This window comes from Hipposideros armiger, unplaced genomic scaffold (genome assembly GCF_001890085.2).
Source record: "Hipposideros armiger isolate ML-2016 unplaced genomic scaffold, ASM189008v1 scaffold_788, whole genome shotgun sequence".
Taxonomy (NCBI): domain Eukaryota; kingdom Metazoa; phylum Chordata; class Mammalia; order Chiroptera; family Hipposideridae; genus Hipposideros; species Hipposideros armiger.
The window spans coordinates 161451-180170 of record NW_017732138.1 but is presented as its reverse complement, the minus strand read 5'-3'; the positions used below and the strand labels follow the sequence as shown (position 1 = coordinate 180170).

The following is an 18720-nucleotide window of genomic DNA, read 5'->3' as shown; positions in this document are numbered from 1 at the left end:
GCTCCCAGGCCAGCCCACCTCCCCCTCTACTCCTGGGACACTCCTGCCCTCCCACGGCTGCCTGGCAGCAGAGTGGCTACAGTGGGCAGAAACCAACAGCCTTCTTTCTTCTCTTCCTGCAGTTCTTTCAAAACAGCAGACTCACTTGCCACAACAGGTTGTGATCAGTGAATCAGAAAAAAATAGCTGCTACATTAAGTCTAAGGCAGTGAAATTCAAGAAAAGGCATCTGGGAATAGGGAGGAAGCTGACCTTACAGACATCTACATTACCTGAACCCTCACAACAGTCCTGTGACAACATGGACATCCCCCAATTTCTGCAGATGGGGAAACGGAGGCTGAGAGAGATCAGGGAACGGGCCCAACACACCCGGTCAGTGACGTGGCACAGACTTGTGTTCCCAATAAAAATAACAGTCAAGAATACAGTTCCGTTAGAGGCTGGTATGCAGCATGGTTTCTATGGCACATGAATCATCATTTGTAACATGATTTCTATGGGAAATGCAGCCAGGTCTCTGAATTGGGGTGTCAAATCTCTGTCTTCACCCACCTGACTGGCCCTCCAAAACAGTGATGAAGCTTCCTCAGATTCCCAGCAATGAAAATGGCCCCTGTGACTCCAGGTGGAAGTGGGGCTGAGGTTCAAAGAATTGGGATAAGAAATGTATCACGAGTAACCGTGAAGCCATGTGACCACTGCCATGTCACAGTCTGAGCTCTCAAAGGGAGTGTCCTGAATGGAGAACAGGTGGTGTGGGTCATGTGCGTCTCACAGGACAGTAGTGCATCCAAGGCTGAGAGAGGACAGCATGCATGGGAGCCCAAGCCCAGACGGCCCCGCGGTGTCCAGGCTCCAAGCAATCTCTCTGATTTGAAGGCAAATTCATTACCATTCAAGGAAAGAGGCGGTGTGGGAATCCCATTGCCCCCACTTTTTCCGTGTGTTTATTTTTCCTACACACCTTCTGCTTTGTTTCTCCTTCTTTTTTTTTAAATTGGGGAATTAGGGGAGGGGAACAGTGTTGGGGAATTGGGGAGGGGGACCAGCCAAGTTGTTGTTCTTCAATCTTAGTTGTGGAGGGTGCCAGTCACCATCTGGCTGCCCATCGGCAGCTAGTGGCCTTGAAGTTCAAGGTGCTGTGTTACAATCTTAGTTGCGGGTGGGCATAGCTACCATCCCATGCAGGAGTCAAACCAGCAACTTTATTGTTAAGAGTGCATGCTCTTGGGCCGGCTGAGTGGCTCAGTTGGTTAAGAGCTCATTCAAGAGTTTGAGCTCTGAGCAACAGCAGTTCAATGCCCGGCCCGAGCTGAGCTGCCGCTGAGCTGCCAACAGGTGGCAGGATGGCTCAGATTTAAAAAAAAAAAAAAAAAAAGAGTGCACGTTCCATCCACTGAGCCATCTGGGCGACAGCTCAGCTCAAGGTGCCGAGTTCAGTCTTAGTTGCCGGCGGGCATAGCCCACCATCGAACAGGCAGCCTTGTTGTTAGGAGCATGTGCTCTCACCAGCTGAGTCATCCTGCCACCTGTTGGCAGTTCAGCAGCAGCTGAGCTCAGGCGCGGCGTCACTGGCCCATGTGGGAATCTAACTGGCGGCCCTGTTGCTCAGAGCTCACGCTCTTAAGCCAACTCTTAACCAACTGAGCCACTCGGCCGATCCTGTTTCTTCTTCTTTCATTAAAGTCATACCACCTACTTCTCCAGTAATTTTTTAAAAAACATACTTGAACTCCGATGTGTGTTTTTAACAAGGATCAGGTGAATTTTTTTCTCTTACAATTTTATATATTTTCCCAAAAGGAGAAGCAAATCCTCACACCCATTTTGCAAAGTCTCAGGCCAACTTTATCTACTATAAGTAAACACTAACCAAAATTTGGCAGAGCAGAAGCCCTCACTGACTAGCTTGTACTCACCCCCTCTTTGCACCCAATTTTGGAAGAACACAATTTCCAGCTCTTTCCCTGAGGCCTGCCCACTCTGGCACAATCAGGAATTCCTGTGTAGCCTGGCTGCTGCCTTCACCTATACCTTCTCCTCTCTCAGGCCCCCGGGAGCCAGGACAGTGCAGGACAGCAGGAGGTTCCAGTCCCTGCCACGTCAGACTTAGTGAGGCCCAGGGCAGTACTAGTAGTGTGTTTTTGCAAGATTTGGGACAACTTCCAATGATATGCTTTTCTTTCAGTTCTTGAGTTAATCATAAAATCCAACTGCACAGAATTTTCTTGGTGTTTGAGCCTTCAGTTGGAGCTTTGGCTGCAGTGTGCTTTGGATAAATCATATTATGAACTGAGAATATCTAGAATGTGACCATTAGAAAGCCTTTCCAATTGCTGACATGCCATAGTAGGTGACGGTAAGTAACAGTTTTTCACAAAGTGATGGCTTTCTCTACAGCTTGCTCAATAATGCATAAACTGCAACAGCTCTGCATGAAGAAAAAAGAAAAAGGACAAGGAAGGAATGGAAATCACTTTTTTTTTTAAAAAGTAAGACACTGTCTCACATGGCATGTGCTCAGAAGTGACCAAGATTTTAACTTTTATATTGCAGATGAGGCTCTGAAAACATGTCAGCTTCCTCAAATCTATAATCATAAAATTGTGGCATTTAAGATCTAGGAGAAATCTTAGAGATTGGCTTGCTCTGTTTTATGCTATTGCTGTGCCGAGTGGGCCTGGGTCCCCTGCATGTGCTGCCCAGGAGACCCAGTGGGGCAGAGGAACCCACATCCACCTCCCGTCAACATGTCTGCCCCTACTCCAGGAACTCCAGTGCTCTCTCTGTTCTCCCAGGGGTCCTGGGCTGGAGGGTTCTGGACAATGTGCTCCACAGGTGAGATGGGTGAAAGTCTTGGAGAGGCTGAGCACTTGCCCCAGGTCTCCAGGCTGCTCAGCAGCGAGGCTGATCAGCAAGGACGCAGACTCCTGAACACGGAGCTGCCTGGAATGGGCCAGGTTTGTGGCCAAGAGAGGATGTGAACAAGCTCCCTGATGGAGCCACCACAATAGCTGTCATGTTAAAGACCGGCCACAATTTGTGCAATGAGCTGTATTTGCATTCAGTAGTAATAATAAAAAATAATGTGTGTCATCAGGAATGGTATTTCTTACTCCGTGAACAGACAGCAGAATTTTAAGTGGCAAATAGCTGAGCTGGATTTAAAAGTAAACTATAGGAATACCTTGTTTTATTGCGCTTCGTAGCTGCTGTGTTTTTACAAACTGAAGGCAAGACCCTCCACCAGCAAGAAGATTACAACTTGCTTTATTGTGATGTTCGCTTTATTGGGGTGCTTTAGAACCAAACCCACAGTATCTCCGTGTTATGCCTGTACACTTTTCAGCTTTTGTGACAATTTTTTGGCATCAAGCTATCAAATCTCTGATCCTGAATTGCATTTTCATTGATAAATGAAATAAGCAGATTTTAACTTTCTTGAATAAAATTACATATATTAAAGATTGAGTTCCAATAAAAGTTTGAATGTCATACATTATTTATATAAGTGATTTTAAAATAAAAAATTTTTATTTACTCATTTTAAGATAAAGGGATATTATAACAGACGAATTTTAAAATATGTGTTATCTTCCAGCTGGAATTCTGGAGATTTAAGACAAATGTCAAATTCGATAGTTCTGAAATATAGTCAAGCCAAATTCATTTAGACAACGTACCCAAGTTTTAGGAGATCTATGGAAAAGCCATTTTATTTTTGTTACTAATCAGATCTGTACATAAACCAGTTTTGTTTTGTTTTTAAAAAAAAATTTTTTTTTAATTGGGGAATTGGGGGGATGGGAACAGTGCTGGGGAATTGGGGGAAGGGGAACAGACAAGTTGCTGTCGTTTTGTTCTTCAGTCTAGTTGTGGAGGACGTTGCTTCACTGGCCCAAGTTGGCACCATCATTGCGCTCTTCCCGGGCGAGGCAGATCAGTCGCTGGCTTCTGGATGGCTGCTCACTGCGGCTACTAGCTGCTCACGCTGGCTGCTAGCTACATACGGTAGTCCATGGCAACCCATTGTCACAGGGGCTGCAGCCTACTCTGTCGCCAGCGACTCACGGCGACTCACGGCAGCCCAGCTCCAGGTTGAGCTGTTGTTCAGCATCTTAGCTGTGGAGGGCAGTGTCACTGGCCCTCATATGTGGGATCCGAACCGGGGCCCTCTGGCGTCCCAAGCCAGTTCTTAACCATCGCACCACTCGGCCGGCCCTGGCTTTATCTACTTTTGAGTTGACTTTCTGTCACTTCAATTGAGAGCTCTAAAAAAAGTAAACAAATAAAACTACATTTTCCCAACTCTCACACCTCCTCTCCCATTCCACCTCCTTAAATACGCCAAACTTCATTCCCACTTAGGAAAGTGGTGCAGTCACCCCCCCTTATCTGCAGGGGATATGTTCCAAGACGCCCTGCAGATGCCTGAAACCCTGGATAGTACCGAACCCTATACAAATTATGTTTTTTCCTATATATACATACCTATGATAAAGTTTAATTTATACATCAGGCACAGTAAGAGGTTAGTGACAATAACTAATACTAAAATAGACCAATTTTAACAATATACTCTAATAAAAGTTATGTGGGTCATTATGAAGTAAAATAAGGGTTACCTGAAGACAATACTGAGATACCAAGAGAACAGATCTAATAACTGAGACCAATGGATGGGTAGCGTGTGCAGCGTAGATGATTCACGTCCCAGTGAAAGGGAGCTGGACAGCACGAGATTTCATCCCACTACTCAGAACAGGGCACAATTTAAAACTTATGAATTGTTTATTTCTAAAACTTTCCATTTAATATTTTTGGACAGCATTTGACTCCAGGTAAACTGTGGAAGGCAAAACCTCGGTTATGGTGGGGGGTGAGGGGACTATTTGTATTTGGGTAAGTTGAAAAGAACATAGTCATAGTTTGGGAGCACCGAGCTTTGGGTGTGGGACTGAGGGTGAGGTGATGGTAGAGGGACAGACATCACCACCATGTTATGACTAACTGCTGGGCTGGTGTACATGCTTTTTAAACCCAGAGAATCTTGAATTTAAAATATTTACTGCAAGAGCCATAATAAGAAATCTGTGACACTGGGTGGCGACTGACACTAGGCCTAATGGACCAATATAGTCTAACCTCAATTTTCTGGGGGCTATCCGATTGGACTAGGGATGGGCCCAAATGAATTCACTGTGGCCAGCACCTTTGGCATGGTTGTCAGAGACACCTCAAGGGCCCTTAAGGGAGTGGACACAAGGCCAGATCCAGGTCAAAATGGACTCAAGGATCAATTCACATCTATTCCTTTTGTCATCAGAGGCTCAAACATGTTACTAACAGTTGGGCATGAATGGATGAGGATGTGTGTGTGGTAGAGAAAACAGGTGACACAGGCTGTGAGTAAGATGCGACAGACGCCTTGAGGCCACACTACAGAATGGGATGTGGGGCTGGAAGGCAGGGCCACGCTGCAGCAAAGACATGTCCAGTCAAGGCTGGTAGAACTGTGTTGGGCAAAGCAAAAAGCCTGTCAACTCTCTTGCTAGTGTCCCATTGGTAGAGAATACTCTTTACCTGGCACCATGGACTCACCATTAGCAACTGGATATGCTTTACAGAAGAAATACTAAGTTCCTAACCACTTCCAAGACAAAGGACTAAATGTAGCCTGTGGCAGCTTTCTGGGTCTTCCATGTCTCTCTTCAGGCACCAACTTCACTCACCGAAATTCCCAGCCTTACTGTTGTTGCTGTTGGGGCCACAACGGTTCCATCCACACTCTGTAAGGTCCTGACACCAAGAGGGGAGAATATGTCCTTTTGACAGCCAGGATGTGCTAGAAACAAAGTAGGCTGAGCATAAAGTTGGGCCTGGAACCTTGCTTCCTCTAGTAGGTTAAGCCTAGCTTTTTAAAAAATGGAAACCAATGTCTTTTTCCAAAAACTTAGTCCATCTGCATCTCCCTGACCAGACTGCAGGCAATATGGCCCACAGGCAAACACCATGGGCTCATGGGCAGGATTCTGGCGTCCGCCAGTAACTAACTCACTGTGGGCCTTTCCCTCACAGTAAAACAAGGGTCAACTCCAAAGGTCTGTTCAGCACTAAGCTCCGTGAACGGCACTGAAAGAACGTGATGGCACTCATCATGAGAAACTCAGCTTTTCTCCCACACAGCCTCCTAGCACTCGCCCACCTCCATTTCTGCATCAGCCTCACCGTGCTGTATTTATCTCCGTGAAAAAGACCAGTTAGTCATTGTGTGGCCTCAGGGCCTGGCATTCAATAAATGTTTGCTCAGTTAATAAACCTTACTTCCTATCTCACCACTACTATTTCATATGTACTCCTCTGTCCTTCCGGACTGATCTCTCCCATGACACGCACCTATAATGCCATGAGTGTTGACAGATTACTCAGGAGCAGATGGGTATCGCAATTAGCAAACCTCCCAAGTACACGCCACGCCAAGCCCTCCGCACGGCCCTTCCTTCCTTCCACCTTTCAACAAAACTGTGAGGCGGGACCCTACTATGCGCTGGGCACTCACATGCCCAAAGGCCAGTGGCCAGGGTGGGAAGACACTGCTCTAGCTGGGCTGTGTCTAGAGGTTCGGGGGCAAACTAGTCCCTGACCCAACCCCCTCTCTGCTCACCCCCAAACTGGAATGAATGGAGGAGACTTTTATTATTCCTAGGCATGTGCACCTTTGGTGTTCACCTTCCCCTGTAATGAGGCACTCTGCTGTGTGCCATACAAAATTCCCAAGTACAGGGGAGGGAGGGGGGTCCAGGAAGGGAGGAGGAAGGAGGCTCACAGGACAGACTCACAGGGTGGAAGGAGCTGCCATCCCTGCGGCAAACTCATTCTGACCAGGGAGGGGTTGCCAGTCAAGGGAGAGACAAAGGGACCAGTCACCATCCCTATGCCCAGATGGCCCCTTTTCCAGTGTGCGGACCTACCAGGAGCCAGCTCGGAGGAAGGGGTGTCAGGTGCACAGGGCCTACAATCACATGGGTCCACGTGTCCAGGACTCTGAACTGGAATTTGTATCCTTGGTCACAAGAAAGAACCATCATCTGTGAGTAGGCAGGCAAATAACATGACCGAATATTTAAGCCTGAATAAAATGGCTTAGAAGTCTAGGATTTTTCTATCAAATATGAAAGTCAAATGGTAACACAGATGCCAATGAAAAGAATTTTTTTAAAATTTAAATTAAACATTTTAATTAACAATACATATTCAGAATCTCTTAACACATACACCCAGATCCATCAGCACAAGAATTTTTGAATATGCAAAAGGGTGTACGAGATGTGGCAAGGATTAGAGATGACATTCTGTAATCCTAGTTAATGTGTCAATCCGAGTCCAGCATGCATGCATCTTTTCAAGACCATACTGAAGTTAAATAAAGTGTGACCAATAACGCAAAATGAAGAAAGGAACAGCACATTCATGCAGGTGGCAAGTGGTTGGCAAAGAAAACTGAACCATACATACTCCAGCCAACTTTCTCAGACCACATTCAAAGCCCAGCTTCTGTGCCTACTAGCTTTGGACCTTCTAAATTCTAAAACATCTCTATTTCTCAGTTCCTTCATTTTCAATATAAGGATATTGGTGGCACCTGTGGGGCTTTTATGAGGGTCCAATAACTGAGGAACACACTGAGTGCGGCGTCTAGTACACAGCAAGATCCCAAACGATCGCTGTCATTGTGTTTATTGGTATTATTATATCACCTGATTGTTTTCCTTCCGATCATTGTGTTTATTGGTATTATTATATCACCTGATTGTTTTCCTTCCGGTTGAGGACAAAGGCAGAATCAATGGAGACAAGAACAGGTGGGGTTTTCTCAACAGAGATGTGCACATATCTGTTTTGTCCCTCAAATGCATGCACCTGGGGGGCAGGTCTCCCCTCCCTCCTGCTCTCTGGGCCAGGAGCAGCTAAGACATGAAGGGCTCTATGGATAGTCACAGAGAGGAGGCTCGATAATGCAAAATGGGCTTTCACGCTGGGAGTCAGAAAAGAGCCCCATTTTCCAAATAAGGACAGGCAGAAAGGCTTGCAGGATCACATGCTGCTTCCAACAAGGCAAACACCCGCTCACTAAGACGCCGGTCCCACGGAGGCTGCGCGCTCATTCCCTGCCAGTGCTCCAGGGGAGGCCCGGCACTTGACGCCTGCCTCCGGCCCCTTGTCTCTCATCTGTGGCTTTGTGGACAGCACCCAGCCTGGGGCTCAGAGGCTCCCTCCTGGCTTTGCTGTGAAGAATCCTTGCAACCTTGGAGAAGTTACCTCCAGGGCCCTTTCCAGTATTTTAGAATTCTGTAGATAGCTGAAACTATTGAATGGATTCACTTTTTAAACTTAATTGCCCATACTAAGCTGTGAAAAAAAATAGAAGAACCACAAGGGGACAAGTGGTCCTTTTTGATGCTCATAGCCAACTTTTGTCACTATACTGTTTTTCGTAGCACATTAGGTGAAACATAGATTTAGTCAAATTAGTAGCATAAGAACAGCTACAGTTTCACTAGTAATTTGTGCTGTACTTCTAAACACCCATTTATAAATTTTCCAAGTCACACAATCAAAGGCAAAATCAAGCCAGCTTCCTCGCACACAGCCGCCACACGACAGCCATGAGGAAAGACAAGCGGCCCCAGCCTTACAATCTTAGAAAGAGCTGCCCTCAGGTGGCTTCTCTGGCTGTGAGAACCCCTGGGGACAGCCTGGGGCATTCACAGAATGCAAGCTCAGAAGCGGAGAAGGGCAGTGACGAGTTCTGAAGAGGAAGAGCAGCAGTTTAGAGGGGCTTATCAGGGGGACCGTGCTCTAGACAAAAGAGGACTTGAGTGAACATAGGCTGATGCGCCGAGAAATACCCAGCCCACTCCACGATGGCTAAGGCCCTGACTTAGATCCCGACCCAACATGGGTCAGGCAGGAGCCCTGCAGATGCCACCTGCCCTCCCGTCCAGATAGCAGTGAGCACCAGGCACGGGGCTCAGAGGGAGAGGAGGCATGAAAAGGAGGTGCCAGTGCTGGCCTTAAGAAATCTGGGGTCTCAGCTGTAAGCATCCCAGCACACGCCTGCCCCCAGGGGACAGACCCAAAACTGTACTAGAGAAAAGGAACATTCTAGGCATATGGATAGGGTCTAAAAAAGAAAGCATGCCATATGGGGAAACACAGTCAGAAACATGGCAAGAAGATTTTACTTTAATTCCTAGGCATTTTGAGTTTATGTTTCTCTATTCTGAAACGGAAGGCTCCCACTTGAGTGACTCTTTCGTTAGGAAAGGGTGTTTTCTATGCTCTTTAGAAACCTGAGGTATGATCATTTTAATAAGAAACAACCAAGATGCTAGTTGCTGGGATACCTTATCTGATGTCTGTGTCCTTCCTCAGGACATGAGGTGTGCCACGCGGACCAGTGGGCAGAGCGGTTTGGTTCCACGCACTCACGTAGAACTGCATACCTGCCGTCCTTTGTTTTCTAAGGGTGCACACCCTCTTCATTTCCCACAGTCTCTCCTGGCTTTTCTCCCATTAGCATTCCTTTTAACAATCTGTCTCTATTTTCTAATTATCTTCCCACTAATCTGTTGTTGCGATGTTTTACATTTTTGGCTCTAAATACTTGGAAGCTTATGATATATAAAAAATAAATCCAAATTTATTTTAGGGGGCTGGCACCAGGATTACTGTTGAGATTCCATAATATGTGGGCAATACATTGGGCAGGTCATTTCTACTGTAAACAGTCTCACAAGACGGAATTCAAAGAATTCAAATTATGATACATGATATGCAATTCATGTTCATACAAAGGTAGACTATATAACAGACTGAATAGGTAAACCTGAAGTGTTAAATGTAATTCTGAGGACCCAGGTTCCCTGTTTTAGTGCAGTGAACAAACGATAATTTGTTGTTGAAGTTGTAAGTTTAAAATCACACTGAGTTACATACACACTTTGCATGGGGAATGGTTTGGCTTTGGATATTTTTGAAATGAAGAACCGGTCACTTAGGGAGTGACTTCAGTTTAGGAAGTTTGTTTAAGCGGCATGCAGGGAGATTAAACAGTAACTTTCTTTTTCTGAGGAACATTCAACCCAGGAACCCAAACTACTTCTCAGACAAATGCCCCATAGAGAATCAGCCTCTCCCCTGACATGGTTTATAGACTACACAGAACGCCGTGAAGCATATGCAAGCTTGCTCGCTAAGTCTCCTCTCCAGCATGTGTGGGTCGGGCACCTGTAGGAAGAGCTGGGTATTTTCTGAACGACCTGCCCAGTGACAGCCAGTATTGAAAGCAGCAAGAAGTCACCTACGCAACGTGATTTTCATTATGCATGTATGCAAACTGAGCAAACACACAAATGATTAGAAACACACTGAGTATTTCTGAGTGATGACTTCAAGGTGATTTGTTTTTTTATATTCTTTTTTTTTTTTAAGTAAGTATGCCTGTCTGAAATGAATAGCTATAAAAAACCCAGGCATTTCAGAGATAACAATTCAGAGGAATGGCTGTGTACAGAAATCTGTGTCACACAAAGAAGCCCTGAATGGCAGAGACGGCTGAAATATTGTGTATGCAGCAGCCACAGGACATGGTTGCTGCTGATAGAAGTGCTGCCAATACAAAAATCAATTTACAAAAAAGGAGATATGTTCCTGGGCCATTCAGCTTCTGAGTCATTTTAATTAATGGCACCTGCTCACCTCAACATGAAGGCACCAGGCAAAGTTATTAATAAGTGACTCCCTCGGGGCCCGGGAACAAACAATGCTCACTGAAGGGGGTGGTCCCCTGGCGTTCCAGGGACGACAGCAAGGCTTGCAGAAAGCCGAAACAGGCGTGCCAAAGACGTCAGGGCGTGGCTGAATTCCTGATATCAGTGCCCCCATCTGAATCCCCAATTCCCGAAACTGATCAACGGTAACAGAGACTGAGGTTGGGCCGACCTGGTGTGCATTTCAACCCCATCAATTCCTGTGTGTCGTGGGCACATCGTTTAACTTCTGAAGTCTCAATTTTTTTCACATGAAAATGAGGACATTATTATGTCCCTCTTCGGGTTAATGCTTAGATTAAACAAAAATGTATGCAGGAACCTAGCACAGTATCTGGCACAAATTAGGCACTCAGAGAGAAACCATTATTACTGTCCACTCTGGAAAAATATATATAAAATCAATTTGGGTGCCTCGGTTAGAATTTTTCTGCTGCATTAGCTTTTGTTTAGCTTTGGGGTATGGGGTGACACGCTTTTCCTCAGGGAATGTTCTCTGGGGGAGCCTGTGGACCCCTGAGCACTGGCTGTCACAGGGCCTCCCGTGACCTTCCTGCCAGAGGAAGGCTGTGGTGACAGCTCTCAAAAGTGGACTTCTTCAAAAAAGAAGGCCTGAGACCAGTCCTCAGGACAACACAAAGACCAAAAGGTTAGCTGAGCTAGGTAACAAGCTGCTTAGAAATCTCACGTCTCTACTGTGGGCCCTAGAGAAAATTACTTGTGCAGAGGTCCAAAAACTACAATTCACTTAAAAACAGTTAGTACATTATGACAAAAATCTGAATTTTGTGTCGCCTAAAGTTGAGGTGCATGCCCGAAGCACCCCAATGAATGTTCTCGCTGAATTGTGCTGGAACGCAAACAGGTCTTGTCCTCACGTTCCAGTTTCTTTTCCTGCTTCCCTAATGCTCTTAGTCAGTCTGCTGGTCACTCGCTCATGCTCAAAACCTGAGTCATTTGTGACTAAGACTTCTAGCTGTCCCATACCCAGTCAGCACAGATCCTGGGGTTTTCCTTCAAAATCCCTCTCCTCTCCATCACCTCTCATTCCCAGTGCTGAGCTCAGGACTTATGACGTCACCCTTGGGTCACTCTGAGGTCTCGTCCCAGCCGCCTGCTGACAGATTGGCCATCTCCAGTCCCTTTCTGACGACCAGCATCAGGACACCCACCATACACCCTGACGGTCACCTCTTCTGTCCATCATGTTGGGTTATCTTTGGGTGTTCCCTGCTCAAATGCCATCAGGCCTAGTGTTCAGGGCCTTCACAGTGAGCTGTACCCCAATCACTCAGGACCCCCCAGCACTCGCCTCCACTCTAGTCGGCTGGCTCTCTGAACACACCCATGGCTTCCAGCCTGTATCTTCACTTATTCTCCTCCCTCAGTGAAGCCCGCCTCCTCTCACAAGTCTCAACACAGTCCAGAGTAGTTTTTACATGGACAACTTCATTCATTCTCAACAATTTCATGAGACAAGTAATCACTTATCCCGTTTTACAGGTGATGCAGTTGAGGCGTAGAGTTCAATAGCTTGTCCAAAGCCACTCAGCTAGTATGTGGCCAAGCCTGGCTTTCAGTGTGGGTGGGCTGAGGCCCCAGAGTCCCCTTCCTACCCGCTATGTTGTGTGGCTTCCTGGAGGAAAGGAGAGAGGCCTAAACTGCACAATCCAGCCCCAGTTTCCAAAGGGGACAGACAGGGACAATGCCATTGTTAGAGGACTGCTTATCTGTGCCTGTGTCAGTTTCCCAGTTACATCACAAGCTTCAGAGAGTCAGGGACTAAAACCTTATCTTCTCTTTATATCCTGCCAGATGAAATAATGTCTGGCCAGGGTCCCGCTTCGGATCCGAACATACCCTATTACACCATGCTGATCCCCACATAATGTTTGCATCCCTATTTCAAAGCCTTTGGTTATTGCTTTCAAAGGTCACTCAGCAGGGAATGACGTGGCTTAGAGGGGATTTCTAAGGGACAGAGCAAGGAAGGGACAACTCACAGCTGGACCTGGCTCCCACTGTCACAGGCGGCGGCGTTCGTTCCCCACATTTCATTCACAACGAACCACATGCCGTGGTTCAGACCTGCTGAGGACATTTATAGTCACAACTAAGATCCCCAAGCCTGCAGCGTCTAAATGGAAAATTCCCTGACAGCCTGCATAACCACGGAGGCTGTGTGCCCAGGAGATCATTTCTGACCACCACTCTCTCTGTCTCCATTAAACAAAAAAGCATATATTGACCTGGCTCATAATAGTCTGGGCTGCTCCAGCAAGAAGCAGGGACTTCCTCACGTGCACACTAGTGATAAGGAGAGAACCTGCTGGATAATTATAGAAAGTTCTGAGTTCAGTGCTGGGGGAAGCCATTCGGATGACGAATGAGTTGGACACATTTGTACCCGCTGTTATTCTCATGTTTTAGGTCCAATCTCAGCAGGTACTCAGTGATACTCTCTGATCTCTGAAAGGCTTAAGCCAAGTTTAAGGCACTGTAACACTGTAAATATCCAGATAGAGCTGGGAAGTCCAACTTACATCTCTTCTGCTATGAGCCAGCTTTGTAGCGTGGGGTGGCCTCCAAACCACTCTGATGTCTGTCTGTTTGTTTTAATGTACAGAAACGTTATAAGAACAGCACAAGAATGTTATTTTCCCTGATCCATTTGAAAGTAAGCTACCAACCTGATATCCTGTCACCTCAATATTTTATATGCAGTTTTACAAACAAGGATGTTCACCTCTACAATACAACCATGATTCAACCACCAAAATCAGGAAATTAACACTGACACATTATCATCGTCTAATGCTCAGACCCCACTCAAGTTTTGCTAATAAGTTTTTCATCTCTAAAATAAAGAACTGGGTCTCACTAAAATTTCCTCTAACATCCTAAGTGCCTGTCTCTGTGACAGTCTTACTAAATTCCCACCCACTAAATCCTGACACTCAACCTGGTATAGAAAGAAAACCTCAAGTTTGAGTTGAGGTCCCATCTCTGTCCTGTACTTATGACTAGTAGTGTCTTCTTGGGGAAGTCACTTAGCCACTCCCAAATCAATGCTGGTAATAGATAGACCTCTAAGAACCTTGTGAATTTCACCCATAAGAACCACCCCCTCCTTGTCCAAAAGCACTGGCGCAAACCAGTGCAAGGCTACTTTACAGGTAGTCAGCATTGAGGAGTCCCTTTTAGTAGCCCCTCTCTACTCCCAGGTCTGACTTGGAATCACAGAGCTGGGGGTCCTAACCACTGCCAATGCTAATCACGGGCAGGTTTCTAACTGGCCTTAGGTCTGGTCACATTGGGACAAATGCTCAAGTAGCAAAGCTGGGGGGGGGCAGGTCACTTCTGGCTCCCGACGCCTAGGGAAGTGGTTAGCAATGGACACATGCGCCTCGAAATGGACTCACCCAGGGAGGTTACTAATAGGTTATAAATGGAACTGTATTGTTTTGTGTAACCCAGGTCAGCACCGGGACTTAGCCACTGAGAAGAGTTAACCTTTGGGGCTTTAGTGGGTTCCAGCTGCTATCATTACGTGGTAACAAACTGTTCTTCAGTAGCTTGAAGGAAAATCTTTGAAAACTATACCTTCCTGGGAGCAATTTCCCCATCTGAAAGATTTAGCACAGCACTTCGAAACACCTAACCCTCATGATCTTATAAATCAGGCTGCAATGTCCAAGCCAGACGGTAGCCTCAGCGCTCCTGGCCGATGAGTGGAGAGCTGTGCAGTCTGAGTCCTTCAGAATATCAGCTGGGCTCTGCCAGCCGAAGTCGTTCTTAACAATTGCTCCTTGTTATCTGTGGAAAAGTTCTCTTTGACTATTCTTGATCATAAGCTGAATATGACAGGAGATCCAGTATATAAATGTTTTGCCCATGTGCAAATAAGAGCTCATATTGTTGTATTCAATTATGAATCATTAAAGGAAAGAATGTTAATCTTTTGCTAACAGATCTTTTCGTCAAAGGTACTGCTTTCTAGAAATCACTTTAACCAAGTATTATATATGATTAAATTCCCTACCAAACTCAACACAGCAAACGAGTGTAAAAAAGTAGGAGAGAACACTATAGAGTTACAGTTATCTGCAATTAGAGATGTAAACACACGTTTCTAGCACTGTGACTTTGCTGGGGAGACCAGTGCTGTTGTGTTCCAAACCAGGTGGCTACCAGGGAAATCTTACATTGGATTTAGGAATTGGGTGGATTTCCATAGCAGTGCAAATTACAAATGTGGATGATACCATGAGTAGCTATTAGAAGGTCAGCATACGCAGTGTAGTTTTCAATCCTAATATGTGGTAGAGATCATTTCTACTGGCTGCATAAATAATCTACAACCATACTGTAATTCTGACAGTGCACTGGTGACAATAATGTAAAAAGGAAGCCAGGAACACTTTAGCTCCAATCTTTTTAGCAACAGAGACCCCTGGGGGACAGGCGAGGCTACAGGATGTTTTCTCACCTTCCTTCTTGACAACGAGGTCTGGCTGTGGAGACATAAGTCTCTCCACCGTGGGGATTCTTGTCAGGGGTGCTTCCCTTCTCTTTGATACTGCTCAAGAGGACAATGGAAAACTCATGCAGAAGTAACAAGGTCTCTCTTTGTCCAACAAAAGCAGGGCTTTGGGGGGAGCAGGACAGACACATCAAAACAAAAAGACCTACCACGAAGGGGGACATTTCTCTCTGGTGATAGAAATACTGACCCCAAGAGCCTTTAGACTATGAATATCAACTGCTGCTAATAGATATGGATGTTCACAACACAATTTTACTTATATTTTTACAATCTGAAATGCTCAGTACAATCGTTTCCAAGGCAATGTGTGCCTGAATGGAGACAAGCCTGGAGGAGAGCCGTCACTCTATACAAGAGCACACTTCACTCAGTACAGCTCTTGAGGGCAAATGACAGCCAAGGGGGGAAAGTAAAGAAAAGCAAACTTTGATTCTATTTAAGGAAGAGCTTTCTAACAATCTGTGTTCTCCAAAAATGGAACTGGCTGACTGAGAAGTAGACGTGTTCCAGCAGAGCCGGGCGGCCATCTGTCAGGGGCGGGGCAGCGGGCTCAGCACCCAGCATGAGCACAGGCTGCAACAGCAAGCATACTCAGCTTCTGAGGACCCGCAGTACAGAGTACGCTGACCAGATCACAGCTCTGATCACAGCTCGTGAAAAAACGAAACACTAGGCGAAGATGTGGCTAATAGTTTCAATTTGAGGCTGTGTCTTCTCTCCTTTTAAAAACTGAAGGAAAAAAATGACAAGCTCTTGAAGGGGATTTCTAGATAATTCAGAGGACTTGCTTTGCCTTATTTTACTGCTCAGCAATTCATTCGATCTCTGGGTTATTTCATTCTTTACCAGGATCTTGAGGCTGTATTTTAAAAAATGAATAAGAAAGAAGACAAAACTAGTCAACAATATTTAGCATTTCCAAGAAAGGGTACTTTGGTGGGTGAGAGGCTGAAATTGGACAAAATAAATAAAATTAGGCTCAGCACACTCTTAAAAGTATTGATCTTTCGATGCTATCCCATTTCTTTTACAACAGTTATTTAAGAGTTATAAACATAGGACAAGGATGTTTCTTTCAGTGACTTGCTTAGAAAAAAGATAAAGTGGTGTCAGTTTAGTAAAAGAATCAGATTGCTTATGAAAAATGGAATTTCTACATCAGGCTCAGAATCTTTGATAGATGGTGAGCTTGCATGATTCATATGCAGGCCTGTCTCATTTCTCTTACCAAATCATGGGCACAATCTAAGCCCTAAGACAAAAACACTACCCAACAAAAGAAAGTTTTAAATGGTTTTGAAGAGAGAGTTAGTAGACTTTTCAAGATTGCATAAAATGAAAGACATATATTTTGTAACACCCGCTATATTCAGTGAATAATTTTCTTTTCAGTTTTCCCACCTGTTACCCTCCTCTCTAAATGAAAACATAATCCCCTTGTTAGAGATAAAAAGGAAAAACTCAAGTAAATGTAACCACGAGTGACAATATTGATCTATTTCAACAGCAAACTCTTAAGTGATAACCAGCAGTCTCAGATCCAACTCACATAAGGAGGCAACGATAACTTTTTTAAATGGTAGCTCTGTTCAGCCATTCTTCAGAAAGGTCTTCACAGTTATTTTCTCACATAATCTGAAGCAGTAACTACTGCAAGTAAGTCTGATATGCATACAAAATACAAAGGCAAGACTGGCCACCATTAACTTCAGGTGATTCGAGGTGGCCTTTTCCATGTCCGGATACCAGGGAAGAGAAAGAGGCATCTGGAAAGAAAGCTGGATGACGTGCCAGCTTAGCTGAGCTACGCGCAGTCCCCACTGGCGTGACCCTGGACAGCCTCTGACATCACACTGGTGCTTGCCCAGTTGCCAATTGAGCTAACACTGTCCAGGCCTGTGGTATGAAATTCACCTGGAGTTCAAAGGCCTTCCCGCTATCCCCTTCTCTGTGCAATAAAAACCCAGTGGACAGGATTTGTAAGAGAGAAATGATTTGATGGAATGACCTAGGCAGAGCTGTTGACATTTTTAGAGGTGGTAATTCCATTTCGGGATCCTCTAGAATGTTGATGCCAGGAGACAGAAACACATGCAAGGGTCCAAAATTATAGAAACGCCATCTTACATAAAACACCAAACGCTAAAATCTCCACGAAATGACAAACGTGATATTTATCCATCTTACTCTATTAATTTTCAGAGATAAAGGAAAAACACAACTAGGAAGACGTCAACATTTAAAGCAGACTTTTTTTTTTTTTTTAACACAAACTAAAAAGATGAACACTCTCTCCTCAAAAAGCACCAGGCTTCTTCGCTCTCCATAACGGAAGGAGTTCAGCTCTAACCTGGGTCCCCATGCCGTGAACACTCACCTAGTGTGTCCTTCAGGTTCTTCACCAGGGAGCCCTTCTTCAGGCTGTTCTTCCTCTCCACGTAGTTGGACGGCACGTAGCCTGTCCTGTTGGCTGCATTCCTCACCCGCCACCACGTCTTGGAGTCATCCAGCAGCCACAGGCGCTCATTTTTCTTGATGTCAAGCTCCTGGTCCTGTTGGGCAATGTAGTCCCACTTTGCTATAACAATAACTTCTTCTGTCATCTTTCATGGAGTCCTTCTGCCAGCAAAACATTTGGAGATGCTCATTAGAGAACCAACCAAACACTTCACCGTTTGCATCAACTTGAAAAATTATGCAACTGACAGCTTTTATTACAACTTGGCAACCGGTTTTCTCCTGGGTCTTGAAATACTCAACCTTAACATGACCTTCTTTTCAGTAAGCTTTAGCATTTTGTTTAGAAACAGCAACCTTATGAAATAAATCTTAATTTTGTGCACTGGGAATTCTGTATGCTCTGCCAAAGACAAAAACAAACTTTCAAAAAATTCTAAATAACGCTATCATAACTAAATGTGTTCCTTTGATGAAGCAACACCAGCTCCTTATAGCTGATGTTTACACCCGTTTTCTCAGAATATGCAGAATTTTATGAACATATTTAATGAACACAACACCTCCAAACTCTTCCTATAAATTAAAATGAAAATAAATGCAATGTGGTATCCTGGATTGGATCCTGAAACAGAAAAAGAAAATGAGCGGAAACACTGGTGAAATCTAAATAAAATCTAGTTAATGGTAACGGACTGATGTCAATCTCGTAGTTCTGACAAACATGCCACGGCTATGTAAGATGTTAACACTGGGGGAGCCTGAGTGAAGGGTACACAGAAATGCTCTGTACCAACCTTTTTGACTTTCCTATAAATATAAAGTTATTCTTGAAATCTGCACACGGATGTTTACAGCAGTTTCATTCATAATTGCCAAAAT

The 18720-nt window shown here is 45.0% G+C and overlaps 1 protein-coding gene across 11 annotated transcripts in view; it reads right to left on the bottom strand.

Moving 5' to 3' along the window:
• The window catches only part of NCK2 (NCK adaptor protein 2), a 142310-nt gene that overhangs the window by 22659 nt on the left and 100931 nt on the right, over positions 1–18720 (bottom strand). For 9 of the 11 annotated variants that reach the window (XM_019628420.1, XM_019628427.1, XM_019628422.1 and 6 more), the window contains one exon: positions 17759–18000. In XM_019628420.1, the coding sequence (XP_019483965.1) occupies positions 17759–17984 (226 nt within the window). In that variant the 5' untranslated portion in view covers positions 17985–18000. The remainder of the gene's footprint in view (positions 1–17758; positions 18001–18720) is intronic. The other 2 variants (XM_019628428.1, XM_019628424.1) reach the window with 1 other exon arrangement.